The sequence below is a fragment of the Equus caballus genome, chromosome 2, assembly GCF_041296265.1.
Source record: "Equus caballus isolate H_3958 breed thoroughbred chromosome 2, TB-T2T, whole genome shotgun sequence".
NCBI lineage: Eukaryota > Metazoa > Chordata > Mammalia > Perissodactyla > Equidae > Equus > Equus caballus.
Genome location: NC_091685.1, coordinates 17,088,632 through 17,112,334, shown reverse-complemented (window position 1 = coordinate 17,112,334; position 23,703 = coordinate 17,088,632). Strand labels below are relative to the sequence as shown.

General features: G+C 38.9%; 1 protein-coding gene and 1 non-coding gene across 42 annotated transcripts in view; both read right to left on the bottom strand.

Annotated features, from left to right (window-relative positions):
• The window catches only part of SCMH1 (Scm polycomb group protein homolog 1), a 185,828-nt gene that overhangs the window by 73,947 nt on the left and 88,178 nt on the right, over positions 1-23,703 (bottom strand). For 40 of the 41 annotated variants that reach the window (XM_023632337.2, XM_070260275.1, XM_023632349.2 and 37 more), the window contains 2 exons: positions 12,458-12,546; positions 7,289-7,532 (listed from right to left, as the gene is read on the bottom strand). In XM_023632337.2, the coding sequence (XP_023488105.1) occupies positions 7,289-7,532; positions 12,458-12,546 (333 nt within the window). Of the gene's footprint in view, positions 1-7,288; positions 7,533-12,457; positions 12,547-19,149; positions 19,196-23,703 lie in introns of all 41 variants that reach the window. The other variant, XM_070260279.1, reaches the window with a different exon arrangement.
• Positions 1,158-1,264, bottom strand: LOC111772623 (U6 spliceosomal RNA). Its single transcript, XR_002806627.1, has one exon. It is a non-coding gene; the product is annotated as a U6 spliceosomal RNA (small nuclear RNA).

Sequence of the window (23,703 nt, the reverse complement as noted above, 5' to 3'; positions counted from 1 at the left end):
CAAAATTTAAAAAACAGAATGTTAGTTTCAATAACTCGTAGTCTGCTGTTAAAATTGTGGTAACACTCTCACTTTTGTAATTAAGTGAATAACAGCTTTAACGATGAATAGAAATGGAATCAGAAAATATAGCATGATCTACTTCACTCTACAAATCTTATTGAGTAACTACTATTTGCCAAGTGCTCAGGATATAAAGATGAATTTAAGAAATTAGTTCCATTTAACAAGGACTCCAGGTAGAAATGAATGCTAATTTTCTAAACATGGCAGAAAGAAGAATTTTAGCTCCCTCATTAGTGCTTATACTGGAAAAACTAGCATTATTTTACATGTTGCAGGGGTAACTGTTTGTTAAATGAATAAAATAGTTGCCGTAGGTGTCATACTTTAAAAACTCACATTTTTCCTTCTTTAGTCACAGAATATGCCCCCCAATCTTATCCTTTTAACCACGATGTCACTGCCTCAATTCTCTTTCTTATCTGGAATATTCTAACAGCTTGTTTACTGACATCTCTGCCTCAGCTTCTGGAAGCCACTCATCCTTTCACTGTTACCAGAATGGTTCTTCTAAAACACAAATCCGACCAGCAATTAAAGCCCACTCAATGGCTCTTATTGCTCTTAGGGTAAAGACCCAGATCCTTAAAATGGTCTATAAGGGAAGTTGTGCATTTCCTCTCCTTCTCTAGCCTTGTCTCTTTCCATTCCTCTGCTTACACCCTATAATCTAGTTATTTAAACATTTTTGAGTTCCTCAACCACACTTTTTTTTTTTTTGAGGAAGATTAGCCCTGAGCTAACTGCTGCCAATCCTCCTCTTTTTATTTTTTTTTTATTTTTTTTTATTAATGTTATGATAGATTACAAGCTTGTGAGATTTCAGTTGTACATTTTTGTTAGTCATGTTGTGGGTACACCACTTCCCCCTCCGTACCCTCCCCCCACCCCCCCTTTTCCCTGGTAACCACCGATCAGATCTCCTTCTCAATATACTAATTTCCACCTATGAGTGGAGTCATATAGAGATAGTCTTTCTCTGACTGACTTATTTCGCTTAACATAATGCCCTCGAGGTCCATCCACGTTGTTGTGAATGGGCCAATTTCGTCTTTTTTTTATGGCTGAGTAGTATTCCATTGTGTATATATACAAAAAATATGGAACGCTTCACGAATTTGCGTGTCATCCTTGCGCAGGGGCCATGCTAATCTTCTCTGTATCGTTCCAATTTTAGTATATGTGCTGCCGAAGCGAGCACCCAATCCTCCTCTTTTTGCTGAGGAAGGCTGGCCCTGAGCTAACATCCGTGCCCATCTTCCTCTACTTTATATGTGGGACGCCTGCCACAGCATGGCTTGCCAAGCGGTGTCATGTCCACACCCAGGATCCGAACCGGCAAACCCTGGGCCGCCGAAGCTCACCTACACTTTTTAAAAAGTCTCAGGCCTCCACCCATCTTTCCCCACTGCTGGCTGGAACTCTTTCTCCCTCCCCAATCTTCAGGTTTCAGCTTAGATGTCACTTCATTTGGAAGCCTTCCCTGACCTCCAACTTCCGATCTAGGTTGGGGGCTCTTCTGCACTGCATTATTCCAAAGCTGTAATTTCTCTGTTGTCTGTATGCTCACAAAACTGTAAACTCTAAAGGCAGAATCCCCATCAACGAACCCAATGAGTAGCACTTGGTTGTGACTACATAGTTAGAATTTGAATGAATAGCCGGCTGAAGAAAATCAGTCCACCTGTTGATCTACGCACTGTGACCTACAGGTCGGCTTTAGTTGTATTATTCTTGCCTCAACCCTAGTTTTTCCCTTCGTGGTCTAGGACTGCAATTTAACCAACCTCTTTCTGACCCAGAATCCCAAAGTGATATAGTATAGTTTCCTACGTAGTTTTACAACAGGAAGAGACCATCCATAAAGTTACGGGAAACACTTTTTAAATGTTTCACAGGAAAAAAAAGAGACATTCTGAAAGTTTTGTTTTTAAGCATCAAATTCTTACTCTTCACACTAGGGTAATATTCCTACACATCAACCACAGCCTTGAGTTAGATTGGAAGGTTTTCTTTGTACAATGCCATAGCTAGAAAGGGTAGACTGAAAAGGTAAAGGAGGCCTGGCCGACCATTTACTCCAACAGGTGTGCCCAAGGGCAGCGCTTCCACTGGACCCCGTATCTGTATCAGTACACAGAGCGCAGCCGGACCCAGTTTATACCAGACGACGTCACAAGAGACTGCTACATAATCCAGAATAGTAATATATTAATTTACAGTAAAAATACAAAGCAGCTTGGATCTCATGTTCTTTTCCTGTTGTAAAATTACATGAGAAGCTAAACTATAACCTGAAACTTGCTTGCCCAGCCTGAAATCAGAGCAAGGGGGAGTTAAGTGGATTATTATAATGGCTAAAGGCCTAATTAGCATTACAGTCATGCCAAGCGGACTGAACTCTTTATTTCGTTTTTTACATCTAAAAAGGAAGCATGTGTGTTTCAGTTTTATTCTAAGTCACACAAAAAAAGTGATGAGTTAAAAAAAAAAGCTTCTGCCTTTTATAACCAAGTACCTTGGATTAGTTACAAGCTTGGTATTTGCTGCCCATCAGAGCTGGCTTGGCCCAGGAGTTCACGAGCTAAAAAGAGTACTATGGCTCAGCAAAGGAGAACCAGCTGGCATGCAGGCGTCCCCTTCGAGAGGCAGAGCCCTACATGGGTGGAGGGCAGAGCTGGGCTCTAGGTGAGCTGATGGATCTGGAATCACATAAGAGACAGTCACAGGAGTCACCTGTTACCCATCCCCAAGACTAGGAACCTCTATAGTGCTACAGAGGCAGAAGGGCCCTTAAGGATCATCTAGTACAACCTCTCACATTAGGAATGACTTGCTCAAAGACATAAAACAAGTTTGTGGCCCAGTTAAGACTAGGCCCCAGTTCAAGGCTCTGATATTACACTACACCACTTCTTTACTATTTGTATCAGGATCTGGAAGCCAACATCCAGGGTCTCAAATGAAATTTTTTTTTTTTGAGGAAGACCAGCCCTGAGCTAACATTTGCCACCAATCCTCCTCGTTTTGCTGAGGAAGACTGGCCCTGAGCTCACATCCATGCCCATCTTCCTCTACTTTTTATATGTGGGACGCCTACCACAGCATGGCTTGACAAGTGGTGTCATGTCCACATCCGGGATCCGAACTGGAGAACCCTGGGCCGCCGAAGTGGAACGTGCGAACTTAACTGCTGCACCACCAGGCTGGCCCCTCAAATGAAATTTTGAAGAGAGACCAAAGGAGAATGGGGAGAGTATAGGGTAGCCATGTGTGAAGGCAATACGGCTCAAAGCGATGGCCCTGACAGCTGGCCCAACTAAAAGACCTCCATGGCCTCTCCATCTAGACTCCCTCTCAGATATCAACAGAACCAAGTCACTTAATCCTCTGAACTTCACTTTTCTCATAAATAAAACGTCTCTGAAAATAATTATACCCAGTTTAGAGTTACCAGGAAGATGAAATGAAATAACACTTGTAAAAGAATATTAAATGAATATTGGTATTTTTTCCTACTTACTGTGAGCAAGAAACAATCTCATGATTACTTTGAATTTTTTAACATCTGCACACTGAGGATCAGAAGGTAGGAAGGAAGGAGGAGACAGTATGATCAGAAAGAGAACAGGCTTACACACAGAGAACATCTTGTTTTGTGAAATGAATTGAGTAACCACATTTTTTCCACATTGTATCACTTGCTCCTTAGCCAGGAGGCTGAGATGGCTAAAGTTCCGCTATTACTGAAAGCTACATTACAGAGCCTACTGAGGGGATGAGGTGGGGGAGGTGGGGGGTGTTGGCAGAAACAACCTGGCTGCTGGAATGATGACCAAAGGACATGGTCTGGAAATGCCAACTGGAATAAGGTCCCTCTCTACCTTCTGAGCCTGGTCCTTCTGGTCATATTCTGTTAAAAATCTAAGATCTCCAGGGACATACAGAAGAGGAGATGAAAACAGTCAGCAAACATCTCTGGAAGCATCAACCACATAGTGAGTCATACTTCTTATCAGCATGGTGAACAGTCAGAAACGAATGCATGTCCAGCAATTCCTGGACACAAAGACTCTTAGCTCTTCTGGCTCGTGAGAACTGCCTGACTGCTATGAGAGATTTGCCAATCAAAATAACAGAGTTCTCTAGGCAAGAAAGTGAGAAAATCAACCTACTAAGTGAATATTGCCTGGAACAACAAGGTTTATCCTGTTTGAATCTCAAATTAACAAAAATGACTCCACTGCCACCTCCAAGGCACTTCTCCTCTCACTGCTCCCACAGAAATATTATCTCCCAGGGCTTGCAGAGGGATGCTAATGGACTTCTCATACCGACCCCATGGCATTTGTTTCTTGAAGCATAGAGAGGAGCAGCGCTTTCCTGAGGCAAGAAGTGTGTCTCACCACCTCTCCACCCTCCACCTCAAGCTCTCTCCACCTCAGTGCCACCAACCTAATCCAAGCAGCCCTCATCTCTTCCTGGTCCACAGTTACCGCAGCACAACCCATTCTCCACACAGCAGCCCAAGCGACTTTTTAATTCAAAGATTTATTGACATATAATTCACATACTGTAAAATTCACCCTTTTAGTGTACAATTCAGTGTTTTTAGTAGACTCATAGAGTTGTGGAAACATCGTCCCTATTTTAAAACATATTCAACATCCCCAAAAGAAACCCCATACCCATTAGCAGTCACTTTCCATTTCCCCTCTCCCCCAGCCCCTAACAACCACTAATCTTCTTTTGTCTCTATGTTTTTGCCCATTCTGGACATCTTGTATAAATGCAATCATACAATGTGTGGTGTTTTGTGACTGGCTTTTTTCACTTAGCATAATGTTTTGAGGTACCTCTATGTTGTAGCATATATCAGTACTTCATTCCTTTTTCTTGCCAAATAGTATTTCGTATGGGTATACAACATTTTACTTATCTATCCATCAGATGATGAACACGTAGGTTACTTCAACTTTTTGGCTACTATGAATAATGCTGCCATGAACATTCATGATACATTTATGTGTGGATGTATGTTTTCTATTCTTTTGGGTATATACCCACAAATGGAATTACTGGGTCACAGGTAACTCTATGTTTAACATTTTGAATAACTTCCAAACTGTTCCCAAAGTGGCTCTAGCATTTTACAATCTCACTAGCAATGTATGACAGTTCTAATTTCTCCAGCATTCTCACCAGTTCTAATTTCTCCAGCATTCTCACCAACATTTGTTATTGTATGTCTTTTGATTATAGCCATACCCTGTATGGATGTGAAAGTGGTATCTCACTGTGGCTTTGATCTGCATTTCTCTAATGATTAATGATGTTGAGCATCTTTTCTAAGTACTTATCGGGCATTTGTATATCTCCTCTGGAGAAATATCTATTCAAACCCTTTGCCCATTTTTTAACTGGGCTATTTGTCTTTTTTATTGTTGAGTTTAAAGTGTTCTTTTGTATTCTGGATATGAGCGACTTTTTAAATGTAAACCAGATTTTGTCATTCCCCGACATGGTACCCTCTCATGATTCCCCACCACATTTGGAATAAAATTCAAATCCTCACTCTGGCTTATAAGGTCCTACATGACTTTGCCACTTTCCCCCTCCCACAGTGCATTGTGGTTGAGCAGTCATCTTCAGCACCAGTGCATGTATGTCCCATCTGCCTGCCTGGAATTCTCTTTTCTTGAATGGTTTCTTCTCATCATTTGGTTTAAATATCACCTTTTCAGATAACTTTTCCTGAAAAGAAATTGTATCTCAAGAGGCCCTCCTCCACAAAGAGGGAGAAAGAAACTTTTTGGGATGATGGATATGCTCATTATCTTGATTGTGGTAACGGCTTCTTGGATGCAGACATAGGTGAAAACTTTTCAAACTGTATACTTTAAATATGAGCCATTATTTTACTTGAATTATACTTCAATAAAGTTGTTAAACAAAAAATCCCCTTCACCATCTCACCTTCACTGTCACTCTCTTATCATTCTTTGTTTCCTCAGGAGAAACTGTCTATCTGAAATCACCTTGTTTATTTCTTGATTTAAATCTTTACCGACTATCTCATCCACCAGAATGGAAGTGCCACGAGGGCGGGAACGCTGTCCATCTTGGCAACTCCTGTATCCTCAGCTGGCCTCAAAATTAGATGCTCAATAAATATCTGGCTAATTGAATGAATGAATTCGACAGAGGTTCAGAAAAGGGATCCACAGACAACAGGAAGGGTGACTTTCTATTCCCTCAGATTCATCACAACTTTTAGACTGAAGGGGATGAGATTCATTATTATTTCCTTTATTAAGAGCAGCTATCTCAAACTCTACCCTGGATGATCTCCAACATCCTCATTAGAAATATCATTTACTGTTCAATTACTCTGTGGTACTGTTCTAGTACTTTATATATACTCTCCCAGCGGTAGTGGTTACTTTTACAATTATAATAGTATTATAATAATGATAATATAGCATATAATATATTATATAGTAGTAATTATATTTACTAATTTTAATAAATATAATATAGTATATAACAACGATAATAATAGCAACAATAGAAAAAACAATACAAAAAAATAGTGAATGTTTAGCACTATTTGCCAGATATTATGTAAGCACTTTATCCATGTAATCTCATTTATTTCTCACAATAACTTTATGAAGTAGGCATTCTTTTACAGACGAGAAATCTGAGGTTTAGAGAGGTGAGCTAACTGCCCAAGGCCACACAGCAGGTAAGGGGCAGAGCTGGAACTCAAACCTAAGTCTCTCTTCCTTCAAAGCCCATGCTTTTTCCTTTCTGCTACAGCTCTTCTCAAGTACTTACAATGTTACTCCAGCTCATATACAAAGCCCCTAAGACCTGAGGAAGATGTGCACCTTGAGAATGATACTACTCAAACTCTGAAAAGGGTTAGGAACAAAAGTAGGGCAGACGAGAAGCTAGTTGCCTGAGAATAAACCAGGACATTTATTAAGAGCAAGGAATTTTACTTTATCACAAACTCTATGTCTAGCTTCCCCTGACATTTTATTCTTACTGTTTCTGATTACTCTCGGGTAGACTTTGGTTTTTACCTAAGTTGCCAGCCCTTGCTCCTCCTCTGCCTACTAGTGAGGGTCAGTGGTAAAGATATGCTGACGATGAGAGATCTAGGTAATCTCCCTTATCTACTTGGGTTGGATTCAAGAGCTCATAGGTGGCCCTTTACCTTTAGTACCAGGTGGCTGCAGGTTATCTCCAGTCAAGGAACACCAGCCCACAGGGAAGATGTCCCGGGAGTCGAAGCGGCACCAGTAGTCAAAGGCCCCTCGCCATCCATCAAAAGTGACGAGCACTTCTGAGCCCCGCACCTCCCCAATAGTAGCTGGGCAAATAAAATGAGGGTTCTTCCTGTCCACAGCTTCTAGCTTCATTCCCATTTTGAAGAAGTTGTGGGAAGGCGATGGTGGTTCCTAGATGAGAAAGAGAAATAAATAGACCTAGGCACAAAGAGAGAGGCTATGTATGCCAAAAGACTGGTGCCTCATTCGGATGATAACAAGTGACTGCTATATAATAAGATTTACAATGGAGATTTAGTCTCTCTTTTAAATGGATCTCAAAGCACACCAAAGTATTACTTTGCAATCCTAACATTTTGACATCTTTACTTCACATTTTTTTTAAAGAAATAAAAGTTAACAACGTTGAATCCCCTTTGTGCTCTTCCCTTACCCCATTCCCTATGCGTATTTTTATACTTTACTATATATGTACATATCTATTTGCATACTTTTAAATTTTATATAAATGGTACTATACTGTACAGTCATGTGCCACATAACGAAATTTCGGTCAGGATGGTGGTCCCATAAGATTAGCACCATGAAGCCTAGTGCATAAGTACCTCTGTGACGTTTGCACAATGACGAAATCGCCTAGTGATGCATTTCTTAGAACCTGTCCCCGTGGTCAGACTACAAGACTATACGTATCATTCCACAACTGTTTTTTTGTTCAACATTATGTTTTTGACATTTATCCATGTTGATAAATTTAGCTCCAGTTCAATTTAACTAACTATACATATCATTCCATAACTTTTTTTTTGTTCAACATGTTTTTGAAATTTATCCATGTTGATAAATTTAGCTCTGGTTCAATTTAACTGCTAATAGTATTCTATTATATGTGTATAACCACAATTTATTCATTCTCTTTTGATGGACATTTAAGGTTGTTTCCAATTGCTTATTATTTCAAAAGAGTCTTAATGACCATTCTGGCACTCGTTCCTTTGTACACACGTGGGAGGGTTTCTTTAGGGCATATTTAGACAGGTGAACTAAGTGCCCAAAACTATACAGCCGATAAAAGGCAGAGCTGGAACTCAAGCCTGAGTCTCCTTTACCCCAAAACCCGTGCTTTTTCCATTCTGCACAGGACAACCATTCTCCATTTCTTTAGGGAGTAGAATTGCCAGGTTATAAGATATATACATCTTCTGCTGTATTAAATATTGTTATAATGCCCTCCAAAGTGGCTGTAACATTGTACACTCTTTCCAGCAGTGAGGAGAGTTCTTGGGTGCTGATCTGCAATGTGGCTGCATAGATAAAGTTTCCAAAAAAGTGTTTTACACTCTATTCTGTTCTCTTGGTCTTACTGTCTGACCCTGTACCAAGAACACAGTCTTAGTAAATGAATATCTGGTAGAAAAAGGCCTATTACTTTGCCATTCTTCAACACTGTTTTGGCTATTCTTTCTCCTTGATCTTTCATGTGAATTTTAGAATCAGCTTTTCAAGTTCCACAGATTTTGACTGGAATCACACCAAATTTATAGATTAATTTGGGAAGAAATAACCTTTGTATGTATGATATCGAGCATCCCCATCCAAAAACATGCTAGAGTATCTTCCATTTAAGTATTTTTTAATGTGGATTTCTTCTTTAATACAGATTTTAAAATTTCCTCTATAAATATCTCATGCTTTTTACGTTTTTTCTAGGCATATTAATAATTTGACTGCTATCATAAATGGTATCTTAAAATTTTCATTTTCAAACCATTTGTTGCTATTAAATAGGAATGCAACTGATTTTTAAAAACTAATTTAACACTTATTAGCTTATTCTGATTACTTGATTTACCAATTATTGAGAGATGTTTACTAAAATATCCCTTAGTGATTGTGGATTTTCCAATTTTTTCATGTAATTCTGTCAGACTTTGCTTTTCATAGTTGGAGGCTATGTTTTTTAGTAGCATGCATATTTACAACTTTTTTTCTTGGTGAACTGTATTTTTTAATCATTAGACAGTGACCTCTTTCATGCTTTCTTAGCATCAAAGTCTCCTTTGTCTAATTTCAGTATAGTTAACACTTGCTTTATTTTGATAAAGGTTTGCCTGGTATATCTTTTATATTCTTTTACTTTCAACATTTTTGTGTCATACTTTAGCAGTGTCTCTTGCAAACAGCATGTAGCTAGATTTAAAAACAATCTAATCTACATCTGACTAAACTGATGAGTTTAAGCTCATTTCTAATAATAACTGATGTATTTAAACTTATTACAATTATCCTATTGCCTATATTTCTATTTAACCTGATTTTTCAAGGTTCTTTTTTCTCCTTTACCGTCAACTGAATTTTTTCCCTTTTTCCTCCTCCCTTGATTCAGATGTTAACCATTCTATTTATAGTCTTTTAGTGGTTCCTCTTAAGACTCTAACTGTACAGTTGACATAATTTGGTCTAAAACTCATCTTTATCTCTAGTCCCAAACAATACAAGAACTTTAAAATATTTCAACTACTGAGCTAAGAGGTGTTTGATAATTTAGTTCCACATTGTTATCCTTTTGTAATTATAATTGGTTTATACAGTTGTGGACAGTGCTTGAGTAGTTTTATCTACATGTTAACCAGCGTCTCCTCACCACTGCTTCTTGCCTTTCACTCTTACTTTCTGGGTTCAATTGTCTTCTTCCTGAAATAGAGTATTCACTTGTTCTTTCAGTGGATATATTACTGTCTACTTGTATTAGTTTGTTTGAAAATATCTTGATTTTTATATCAACTCTGAAATAATAGTGTACCGATATGAAATTCTAGGTGGACAAGCATTTTCCTGGATACTGTGAAATATTATTCTATTATCTTTTGGCTTGTGCTGTTGCTGTCAAGAAATGTGCTGTCAACCTAACTGTAATTTTTTTGAGGGTGCTTTATGTGATTACTTGCTCAGATCTTTTCTTTTTACTTTAGTTATACCATGATTTTTTAAGGTATATATTTGTCTTTACTACAAACTCTGGAAAATTCTGTCATTGTCTTTTCAAATACTGACTCTCTTCTATTTTTCCTAATCCATCTTTCTGGATGTCACGTTCAGCATATCTTGGACCTTCTAACATTACTCTCCTTGTCTCGTCTTTAATATTTTCCACCTCTTTATCTCTTTGTGCTGCATGCTGGGGAAATTCTTTACACGTCTTTCAGTTAATTCTTCCTTATCTATATCTAGGTTGCTTATACACCTACCTATTAATTTTTAATTTTAACGGTTAAATTTCATTTCTATTGTTCTATGTTCAATTGGGATTTTTTCAAATCTCTCATTTAAAAAGTATGGTTTTGTACTTTTCTCATTTTTTAAATTCCTTCTTTTCATTCTTTAATCATTTCAAATGCTTGATTTATATTCTCTATCTGATATTTCTATTATCCGAAAGTCCTTGGGTTATAACCTTACTGTTTGTCTTGTCTTCTGATGTCCTGTCATGTTGGATTTGTTTTGAGAGTTTTCTTTTTAAAATCATTGACTTGCACACTTATGTACTTTTTTCCTCTCCTCCCTAAAGCCTTCCAGTACATAGTTGTATATTCTAGCTGTAGGTCCTTCTAGTTCTGCTATGCTTAGTGAGAGGCGCTAGGTCTGCCCCCAGGATCCGAACTGGTGAAACCCTGGGCCACCGAAGCAGAGCACGAGAACTTAACCGCTCGGCCACAAGGCTGGCCTGTTTGGAGAGTTTCTGAGGGTCTGTAATTTCTAAACTGAGTATTCATCTTCAATGGTACTTCACTTTTGAGACTTTTACGACATCTGGGTTGAAAGCAACCACACTCTCTAGAAAGGTTTCGGGTTTGCTTGTGCCAGGCACTCAAAATATCTCCATCCAACTTTGGAGTTCCTAGATAATACAGGTACTATATCTGAACTCTGGACTTCCATGGGGGAAGACTGTCTTATCAGAGGAGACGACTCCATTCCCACGTCTACCCAGAGCACAGGCACAGACTCTTCCTCACCAACGTGTAGTCTTTCCACTAAGGAGTAAACATTGCAGGGCTCTGATCTGGGTTTTTATGTGGCAATCTCATGTCCCTTTCCCCGCCTTGCATGGGCCCAAGGCCTCATTTTCTATCCTACTCTGGGTGTTAAAAGACAAGATCCTTGGAAAGTAAGACTGGCAAAGCCCCTTACGGCACCTGAAGGTTCAGTATATACACTTAACACTCTGGTTTTCCTTCTTTATTTTGATCTCTGGAGAGTTTTCTTACTTTCTAGTAAGCTCAGTAAAGCACTTAGAAGAATATTTGTTGGTCCACCCACCCTTGCCACCAATCTGAGATGTTCTTTAGTGAAAGGGTTTTTAAGTTGCCCAGTAGAGTACATTCTGGGAACCAGAGTGCTCTCAGGATTTAGACTTAAATAGGGGCATAAGCAGCCTTAATTTAGTCCCCTTTACAGTAACTCTAACCTCATGAAAGAATTCAACTGAGAGCAGACCGATCATCTCATTCCTTGAGAATGTTCCACCACTTACTAGCCATGTGATTTTGGGCAAGTTCCTTATTCAGAAGTATTTGTTTCCTTAACTATTAAATGGAAATAATAATTCTTGTTTCATAAAGTTAACTGTGGGTATTAAATGAGACAGTATATATAAACCTCAGATATACTGTAGGCACTCAGAAAATAGTCTCCTTCCTTTCTCTCTGTTTAGCATATGGTCCTTACGGAAATCCAAGCTATAATAAGAACAGCTTCTTTAGATTTATATTACATTTTATATATTTTACTAATAAACACATTTTAACTTAACAACTCTGTGACACAGACTCCTACTTTACAGATGAGGTCAAAAGGACATAGCTTATTACTGGCAGAGCTGAGACCCAAAACCCAGGAATCCTAACTTACAGTCTAATATTCCTCTGGGATAAGCGCTGCTTCCTAAGGTACTAAAAACCCTTCTGCTGCACTCGTTTCTGAGAAGGCAGCCTCAGGCCACAAATATAATCAGACATCAGAGGCTCAGTAATCGAAAGAATATAAGCACTTGACCTTAAGCAGTTTGGAGTTGGTGATATCTAAGGGGCACGTACCTTGTGGAAAATCCTGATGGGAGCCATCTCTGCTCCATTTAGCGTCTTCAAAAGGAACATGGGCCAAGAGGAGGCATTCAGCCGAAATCCTGCAGCAAACATAATAGGCAACAGGTAAAAATATGTTTCAAAGGGAATGGAGATATCAAGTTTTCACTTTGGAATTCAGCTACTCCTGCCACAACCTATGCTGGGATAGTTACAGAATCACAGACTGTTAGGAAAGGACTTAAAGGTTAAACGGAAGAAATGCCTCACTAGACAGACGAGGAAATGAGGCACATAAGAGGGAATGTAATTTGCCCAAGGTAATGTTGCAAAGTTGTGGAATAGAGTCCCCAGCCACGCTCCCTGACTCCAAGACAAGTACTACAGAATATATATCATAAGGCCCAAAAAGCTTTTCTCGAAAAATACAAAACAGATGTGAGATAAGATTAACAAATACTTCAAAGGGATCTAGACAGTAGAGTGCGAAAGGGGATATAAAAACCTCATAAGAAGAAAGTAAAACATGTCAACCCAATATATAAGTAAATCTTTTTGGTTGATATCAATATAAACTAACTCACTATTTCTCTTGCTCTTGCTTTCTCTCTCTCTCTCTCTCTCACACACACAAACCCCGAATATAAAGCACTTTGTTTTTTTGGTGAGGAAGACTAGCCCTGAGCTAACATCCACTGCCAAACCTCCTCTTTTTGCTGAGGAAGATTGGCCCTAAGCTAACATCCGTGCCCATCTTCCTCTATTTTATATTTGGGACACCTACCACAGCATGGCTTGATAAGTGGTGCGTAGGTCTGTACCCGGGATCTGAACCCGTGAACCTCAGGTCACTGAAGCAGAGCGTGAGAACTTAAGCACTATGCCACCAGGCTGGCCCCTAAAACACTTTTTGAGATTCACTTTTACTTAAATAACTAAGGATCAGGTAATGATAAAGATGAAGGGAATCATCCTATCCAAAAATATTCATTTTCTAAAAGAGAATCTAGTGCTTCCTGATAGTCTCCCAATCTACCTCAGCTTTCCCATTCCTGACACAAGGACAGACAGGCTGCACCAAAGCTGCAGAGCCCGAAGTCACAGCAACACTGTCTGATATTGCTGCGTCCTGTACTGTGTGCTAGACACGGGGCCAATCACTTTCCACTGACTATCTAATCATCCTCAAGGCAACCCAGTGAGGTAGACATTGTCTTCACTTTATAGATGAGAAGAGAGGTACAAAGTAAAGTGCTTAAGATTTCAAAGTGAGCAAATGACAAAGACAGGACTAAAACCCAGGCAATCTGACCCTTCAGCCCACACTCTTTACCACTATGCTAAACTATCAATGCACAGGTAAAATGAAAAAGGAAGAATCAGTTTTGGGATTAAGTATTAAGCAATAACTACAGTTAAATTAAAGGGGAGAGGGTGAGAAGTGAGAAGAAAATAGAAATAAGAAGAGAGGTACCACCCCATAAGATATAAATGTTTAGTCTCAGACCTGGCGAGGCGAAACCAAGCTTCCCAAGGTCAGAATTCTTGGGCTAGCTCACTCATATCAACAATGGGCAAAAGCAATGTGGATGTTCTTATCACTTAATCTAAAACTGCTATCACTTACTTTTTTGCTTGCCTAGCTTCTTTTCCTTTTGGAAAACCATCACCCTAACTCGGTGTAATTTGGTGGGGATGTCTATCACAGGGCTATGGAATGGAAAATAATGCCGTTTAAGAGCATCAGATTCCCCTAGACCAAGAGAGCGTACGTATGTCCCAAGCTGGATCAATTGTTTTCTGATATGATATGGATGTCACAGGAGAGAGTCCTTCTTTCTCTGAGATCATGGCTATAAGGACATTTGTAGATTTGGCACTGCTACGTGGAGAACATACCTGAGAATAAAGCCAAAGGAGAGCAAGAGATGGAGAAACAGGAGAGCGTTTGGAACCCTGTGTCCAGATACACTCAACACTAGGCCTTAGACTTCTTGGGTATATGAGTCAATAATTCCTGCCTCCCCCTTTTTTCCTCCTCTAAATTGGTGTGAGTTGGGTTTTTGCTCGCATAGCCAAAAGAGTCTTGACTACTACTCTTCCTTTGACCATGGTAAAAACAAAAAAATTTAAATTTCTCCAGAAATTCAGGCTTGGTCTGTATGTGGGGAAAACAACTCTCCTCAGATCAGGGAAGGGCTGAAGCAAGCCAAACTCAGAGCACACTTGCCAAGAATGACTCACTCCATCTATGGATAAGGCAAAGAAAGGCACAACTGTTCCAGAGAAATGCTCCCTACGCCTTGTTAAAGAGAGGAGTGGGGAGGAATGACTGCACAATTAGAAAACTCAGACTCGTCCTCAGGGTCCAACAACTAGAGTGCCTCACCACGTAACTGCCAGCTCCATTGTTTAGAAATGAGTTACTGAGGAGCTTCTATCTCATCTGGAACTTGAAGAGCTAAAAAAATCCTCTCAAGCTCTGGGAACCTTATAATAATATTATAATGGCTAATATATATTGAATGCTTATCACGTATTAAATACTTTACATGTAATTTCTTACTGGATATCTGAAATAATGCCATGAGGCATGTACCATTATTGTCCCTAGTTTTCAGGTGATGAAATGGAAACTCAAGAGAAGTAGCTTGTACAAAGAGTATCTGGTGAAGACAGATTCTAACATATGACGGACTTAGTTCAGACCTCACGGTTCTTAACTTTATGTTTCACTACCTTCTAGCAAGCTTCTTCAAGAGAAGCATATAGCAGAAATGTTCCCAACCCAAGAATTATCAAAGTATCTTATTCAATGAATAACCACTGAGAGTTAACAAATCAATTTAATCCAACAATTAATTATCTATTAAACCCTAATTTATTAAACCCCCATGGTGATGTGAGACCCCCACCCAAATTCAAATGTATCCATAACCTGTCTTGGGGAGTCACAGATAGAACTTTAACATTGAAAGGGACCTCAGAGGCCAAAAAGTATGAAGATTTTATATTGCAGGTGACAAACCTGAAGTCCAGAGAGGCTAAGAAACTGGTTCATGGTCATGTAAGCTGCTCTTGTCAAGTCAGGCTGGAGCCCCAGGACTTTTCATCTGGTTCTCTTTCACTACACTATGCTGCCTCCCAAAGGAAACATTTATTATGCACATATTAGGTGCCAGGCTCCACGTGCTAAGCACTTTAACTGGGTCATCTCATTTAATCACTACTACAGCTCTAAGAATTAGATACGAGAAAAGCAGCACTGGTTCTGGACCCAGGCTGCCTTGGTTCAAACCTAGCTCTGCCACTTGCCCAGTGTGTAACTTTTGGCAAATTATAAAACCTCTCTCTGGCTTTATTTTGCTCAATAATAAAGTGGGATAAGAATGTGGGATAAGAAAATGGGATAAGAACAATGGGTTGGTCTAAGGATTGAAATAGGTTAATATATGTGAAGGACTTAAAACGCTGCTTGGTATATAGTAAGTGTCAGATAAATGCTGGCTATTGTTTTATTATTAAAGATGAAAAGACTGAGGGTAGAGAAATTAAGTAAAATATCCAAGGTTACTAAGCTAGTAAATATCAGAGGCAAGATTTAAACCCAATTCTTCTGTCTCCACAGCCTTCCTTATTAATCATCACATTAATGTCTTTAAATACTTCATCACTCAGTCCTACCATACTGTCTCTCTTGGTAAAAAGAGTTGGGGTCATAAATTTGTGAAAGAAAGAAGAGAAGAATAAAAACAATAATTTGAGGGTTTTCTCAAATTAAACAATGGCCTGAGGTGCTTGCAAGGAAAAGGACGGGTGGGTAAGAAATCCTAACCTCTAAAAGTGGGAGTACCTGAGGGCTTGGCCACTGGTTCTCTCTTCCTCTTGGTCTCCGCTCTCTTCCTCTCAAACGATGACTGGAATTTATATCTCTAGCCCAAACCTCTGCCCCGAGTTTCATGCTCTTATTTCTAACTGCCTTATTCTATAACTCTACTTGGATGCCTAAAGATCTCAAAATGAATAAGTCTAAAACAGAACTCTTGATTTTGCTACCCCCTCCAAACTTATTCTCTCCTCTAGTCATCTCATCTCAGTTAATGGCACCGCTTATTTAAACCCACGTGCTCCCACTAAAAAGCCTAGAAGTCACCCTTGATTCCTCCCTTTGTATCACCCCTCGAATACAATTAATCAGCAGTCTTGGTGGCTCCTACATCTAATGTATCCTAAATAGAACCATTTCTTACCATTCTGTATTTCTCACCCAGTACCAACCACCCTAATCTAAGCCACAGTCAGACTCTGCCTGGACCACTGCAACAGCCTTTGGACCGGACTCTCGGTTTCTACTTTTGCCTCCCTACTGTCTGTTCTCCACATAGCAGCCAGAATAATGTGTTTGTTTTTTCAAAATATAAATCAGATCCATCATTGTTATTCTTATATCCCATAACACAAAATACACCTAAACTCTTTATGCATGGTAACAAGCCTCACATGGAACTCACTTCCTTCTAATAACTCACCTCCTATCACTCCCTTGCCTGCCATTCACTGGTCACTCTGTTCCTCAAACACACCAAGCTGTGTCCCCCTGCCTCGAACATCCTTCCATTTCCTCCAACCTTTAACAGTTATTCTCTGTTGAAACAGCACCTCCTCAGAGACGTGTTCCTAGACTACCCTACCTAAAACAGGCTCCTAAATCCTGCTCCCTCTCATTTATCCTCAGCGCCTATCGCTGCCAGAATTCTTTTTTTTTCTTTGTAATACATATATCTTTTCCAAGTAAATACAAGCTCCATGAGAGTTTTATTCAACAGAGGAAAAATCTACACTTATTAAGTGGGTGCCAGGAATTGATGGACGCTTTATCATGTTATTCCATTTAATCCTCACAAAAACCACGTGTGGCAGAGTTTATTAATGATCTGGCAAGTAAGGCAACTGAAATTCAAAGTAAAGTCTTAACTTGCTAGAGGTAAAGCAGCTTACCAGTGGCCAAACAACTAGACCAGCAAGTGGCTGAGCTAAAACTGCAAAGCCAGGTCTCTTTAACCCTAAACCTAGGGGTGCCGCAAGTGCTCTGTGCTCACCTAGGATGTCTTCTAAAATTATCTGTAAAGAACCCGTTATAAAGAGCTCCCAGATGTTCCCAAGACTGTGGGACGACTGATCAGTTAAAACTAACAGTGTTTAAACTAACAGTGACCTGAGAAAGCTCTGGACTTACAGGTAGATCAGCAGGTCTAGACTCTAATCATAGTTCATGCCCTCTGGTGGCAGGTAACAGAACAGCACTCACACCAGGAACCACGGCTTGTGGACCCCATTCCCCACCCCACTGTTGTCCTATACAATAACTCCAAGCTTTGTGAAATTATTAGACTCTATGGCTGTCAAGATGATTCCCAACCCATTTTCTCCTCCCAGAGGAGCTTTATACAAATACATGTACAGAAATATGCCGCTAACTCACTGTACAACCTTGGACATTCACTTCCCTTTCCGTTTCTGTATTTGTCAGATGAGGATGCTGAACCACAGGGGTGCTTCCAAACTGAGGTTGGGGGTACTATTTAAATTCTACCCCAAGAGTGAAAGAAACGACAAGTGGAAGTGGAAGGTGCTCAACAAACTGTCTTCCCAGAGGAAGAAGGGAACACTCGGCACCATTGTCTCTGGGAGGGACAGTTAGGATTCCTTTTGGTTGTCACAGGACTCTATCACACTTCGCTGCTACCCCCACATACACGCTCAAACACAAGTTAATTGAGACGCATTGAACTGGGGGTGGGGGTTGTGAGTAATCTGGAGATAGGTCTAGGTACAGATAGGTCTGGGAGTTCAGGAAATATTTTAAACATTTCTTTTATAAAATAAGCATTTAAGACATCAGAAAGTTACTTCTCTTCAAAATTTTGTGGTTTTTTTCCTCCCACAAATTTCTATAAACAGAGTTCAAACTTCTGTGACTACAAACTGAGAGATGCATCTTTGTAAATCCCTCTTTTTATTGGCGGGCGCTGGAGGCTACTTAACGAATGAGAAAACTGATCAGCAACAGGAACATACGAAGGGTTCCTTTCAAGTCAATGTACCACATATACACTAGAGCATGTGCCTAAGTTTGCCGAGCAGGCAGTTCGTCTGGGATTCTGACACACTTGACTTGGGACCTCACCAGAGGCCAGCTTCTGCTCTAGACCAGGGACTCTCACACTTGGACACTGGAATATCCTGGGGAGCATTAAAGAATACATCAGTCCCACCCCCAGAATTCTGATTTAACTGATCTAAGGCCCAGCACTGAAATTTTTAAGAGCTCCCCAGGTGATTCTAACCGGCGGCCAAGTTTGAGAACTAGTGATCCAGACAGCCCTGAAGAGGAGAAAAATCACATCTTGAGTAGCAGGACAGGTCAGTAAAACAAGGGGGTGTGAGGGAAAGGCTGGCAGCACAGAGAGAACGTCACCTGTGAATCATTCCACTTTTCTAGCCTTCTTCCCTGGAGGACTCTGCAAGGGAGTAGTAATGAATGTTCCTGTGTCAACAGAAGACACACACATACACACGCACACAAACCATACAAGGTTTTACTGAAGAAGAATGCTCTTCTAGAGCAATGCTTCCCAAATATAGACCAACCGTGTTAGTCTCGGGAGAGTCATTTTACCATGCAGAATCCCAAGCCCCATTACCTAGAGACTCTGATTCAGCAACTCTGGGAAGAGGTCCAGAGGAGGCCTGGGGAACATGAACACACACACATATATATGTAGAATTACATACATAATATATTTAAAACTTTTTATTTTGAAAAAATTTTAAACCTAGAGAAAAGCAGCAAAAACAATACATGAACAACTATGACATTCACCTCGATTCAACAACTAGTAACATTTCACCACATTTCCTTTCCATCTATCTGCACACACGCTTTCCTCTGAACTACGTGAAAGTTAGAGACATCATGACTCTGCCCCCCCCAACTACGTCAGTACCTTGGTCCTCAGAGCAACGACATTCTTTAAAACTGAAATATTATCATACTCAAGAAATCTAATTAAAAATATTCTCAACTGTCCCCAAAATGTTCCTTCTAGCTGTTTAAGTTTTTAACTACAGGATCCAATCAAGAATCACATATTGCATTTGGTTGTCACGTTTCTTTAACCTCCTTTAATCTAGAATAGTCTGATGCCTTGTATTTGTTTTTCATGAAACTGGTATTTTTGAAGAGTCTGGATTTGCTGTTTTATAGAATGTCCAACAATTTGGATTTTTTTCTGAATGTTTCAATTACATTCATGCTAAACAGTTTTGACAAAAACACTACACAAGTGATGTTGAGTACTTCTCGCTTCATTACTACAAGAGGCACATAATGTCAGTTTGTCACTAAATTCGATCACTTGTTAAGGGGTGACTGACAGATTTCTTTATTGTAATTTCCCTTTGTAATTAATAGGTAATCAGTGGGGAGAAGCTTGGGGACTATGTGAATCTCCTATTCTCCAGTAAGCTTTTTTACCCAATGGTTTTGATTATTTTTGCCTGAACCAATTAAAATGGTTGTTGCAAATGGCAATTGTCTACCACTCGTTCTATATTTATTAGCTGATATTCTGTAAAGCAGACCTTTCTCTGCAACTTTAAAATTTGTTTTCTTGTGTATCACTAGGGCCTCATTGTGTATCACTAGGGAACAATTCACAATGTCCTTTTATTTTTATTATTCTTTTGGATACTCATATTCTTCCAGTTTTGGCTAGTCAGAGCCCCTCCAAGCTGACTCCTGTTCTTTTAGATATGTCCCCATCATTCTTTGAGACTTCTTTGTTTTCTGGCCAAATAAGATGTTCCAGATTCACCTTATATTTTCTCTTCTGCTTAGCCTTGGAATTCCTCCAAGGAGCCATAATTCCTGCTAGTGGAGAATGGGATTTAGCAACCAAAATCAAGGTGTGCTCATTGCTACTGAGATGTCATTGCTTTTAGGCCTTTTCAATGGACAGAACTTGAAAAAAAAAATATATATATTTTAAAGTTAACAGTTCATGCAGATACCTCCAATTCAAATTCTATACTGCAGGGTTCTTCATCTTCCCCCATTTCATTTTTGTATCTTACTTACTCATCTGCTCTAGCCTCAATACATGCGAAATAGTTTCAGATTATTATGGCAAAACAAGTAACATTAATAAAAAAGTCAGAATTTCTTTGCCATTCCATTTTTTCTTTGAAATATGTCCCATTAAGGGTGTGCTGTGAGGGTTGTGTGTTCAAGCTATTTGAATTAATTCATTTTTCAATGTAGTTATGATATCCATTTGAAACAGAGTTCAGTTTGTTTCTGTTTGTAATCAACTTCAGGATATGTTTTGTTCATCTTTTCTTGGTTTAATTTTATTTATTAAGTAAAACATTTATATAATTCAAAAGTCAAAAAAATATAAAAGGATAGCCTCAGAGAAGACTCACTCTCATTCCTGTACTTTCCATCCTATTCCCAGACACTCCCAATAGGTGACCTTTTCATTATTTTCTAGTTTAATATTCTTGTATTTCTTTTTATAAAACTAAGTATATAAAAGAATATAATTTCATGTATATACGTGTATGTGTATACACACATATTTCTCATTTTCTTTCTCAAAAGTAAGTGCATTCACATCATTGTGCAACTATCACCACCATCCACCTCCAGAACTTTTTCACCTTCCCCAACTGAAATTCTGTACCCATTAAACAGTAACTCTCCATTCCTTCCTGGTCCCCAGCTCCTGGCAACCACCATTCTATTTTCTGTCTCTAAGAATTTGCCTATATTAGGTACTTGACCTAAGTGGAATCACATAGTATTTGTCCTTTTGTGACTGGTTTATTTCACTTAGCATAATATCTTCAAGGTTCATCTACACTGTAAAATGTGTCAGAATCTCCTTCCTTTTTAATGCTGAACAGTATTCCATTGTATGTATATACCAGTTTGTTTACCCATTCTTCTGTCAATGGACACTTGGGTTGCTTCAACCTTTTGGCCATTGTGAATAATGCTGCTAAACATATATATACACAAATATCTGCTTGAGTCCTTGCTTTCAATTATTGTGCCTATATACCCAGAAATGAAATTGCTGGATCATATGGAAATTCTATTTTTAATTTTTTGGGGAAAAGTCATATTGTCTTCCATAGTTGCTGTACCATTTTACATTCCTACCAGCAATATACAAATATCCATATTGTATATATAAAATATACAATATCCATATCCTCACCGACACTTGTTATTTTCTATTTATATTTTCTCCTTTTTGATAATAGCCATCTTAATGGATGTGAGGTGGTATCTCCTTGTGGTTTTGATTTCATTCCCCTAACGATGATAACGAGCATCTTTTCAAGTGTTTAACAGCCATGTGTATATTTTCTTTAGAGAAATATCTCTTCGAGTCTTTTGCCCATTTTTAAGTCAGGTTGTTTCGTTGTTGGTGAGTTGAAGGAGTTTTTCAATATATTCTGGATATTAACCCCTTATCAGATAAATGATTTGCAAATATCTTCTCTCACTCTGCAAGTCCCCTTTTCAATGATGATTGTGTCCCTAGATGAACAAAAGTTTTTAATTTTGATGCAGTCCAATTTAACTATTTTTTTATTTTGTTGCCAGTACTCTTGGTGTCATAACCAAGAAATCATCACTAATTCCAATGTCGTCAAGCTTTTCCCCTATGTTTTCTTCTAAGAGTTTTATAGCTCCTATATTTAGGCCTTTGATGCATTTTGAGTTAATTATTGTACACTGGTGTAAGGTAAAGGCCCAACTTCCTTCTTTTGCATGTGGGTATCTGGTTTTCTCAACACTCTTTGTTGAATCAGATATGTGATTTTTAAAAAGTAACAGCTTGATTGAGATGTAACTCACATACCAAAAGTTTATCCTTTTAAACATATGATTCAGTGGTTTCAGAGCTGTGAAAATATCATTCCATCTAGTTTTAGAACATTTTCATCACTCCTCCAAAAAGAAACCTCATATTTATTAGCAGCCACTCCCTGGTCTCCCTTCATCTTAGTCCCTGGACACCACTAATCCACCTTCTGCCTCTACAGATTTTCCTGTTTTCTCCCACTGTGTGGGTTGTCTTTTCACTTTCTTGATAGTGTCCCTGGAAGCACAAAAGCTTCTAATTTTGAAGAATTCTCAAGTCCAATCTATTTAGTTTTCCTTCTCTTGTCTGTGCTTTTCTTTACTAGGCTAACTAGTGGTTTGTGTATTTTGTTGATTCTTTCCCCAAAGGCTCAGTATTTTAATTTATTGCTTTTCTATTTTCTACCTCATTAATCTCTATTTTTACTCTTTTTTCTTCTTCCTTTGTATTTTCTTTGTATTGTGATTCTTTTTCTAGCTTTTTGAATTGAAAATTTAAATCCTTAATTTTTATCCTTTCATTTTTTTTTTTTTTTTAAAGATTTTATTTTTTCCTTTTTCTCCCCAAAGCCCCCCGGTACATAGTTGTGTATTCTTCGTTGTGGGTTCTTCTAGTTGTGGCATGTGGGACGCTGCCTCAGTGTGGTCTGATGAGCAGTGCCATGTCCGCGCCCAGGATTCGAACCAACGAAACACTGGGCCGCCTGCAGTGGAGCGCGCGAACTTAACCACTCGGCCACGGGGCCAGCCCCTTATCCTTTCATTTTTATTGATATCAAGTATTTAAGGCTATACATTTTCTTCCAACCACCGCTTTCATTGTATCTCAAAATTCTGACATGTGATGTTTATTAGCATTATGTTTTAGCAACTCCGCAATTTTGGTTTATATTTCCTTTTGTCAAACAAGAGTTGTTTAAAGAGTTTTAAACTTCATGGTGGAAGGGCATTTACCAGGGTATAAAGTTTGATATGCATCACACATACATATATATATACACACACACATACATATGATCTACTCTATTCATTAAAGTCTGCAATATCTTTACTTTTTGTCCTCTTGGCCTATCTCGCCTGAGAGAGGTGTGTTAAATTTCTTATTAGTGTTTGTCTAACCCTCCCTGCATTTACCATAATTTCTATTTTTATGAAGATAGATGCTTTGTAATTTGGTACTGAAATATTTTTAATGATCACACTTTCAGTGTGAATCGTGTCACCTTTAAGCATTATAAAGTGGCTTTTTTGTGTTGTTTAATGCATCCTGGTCTGAATTTTACCCTGTCTAATATCAGAATTGCAACCTCTGCTACTA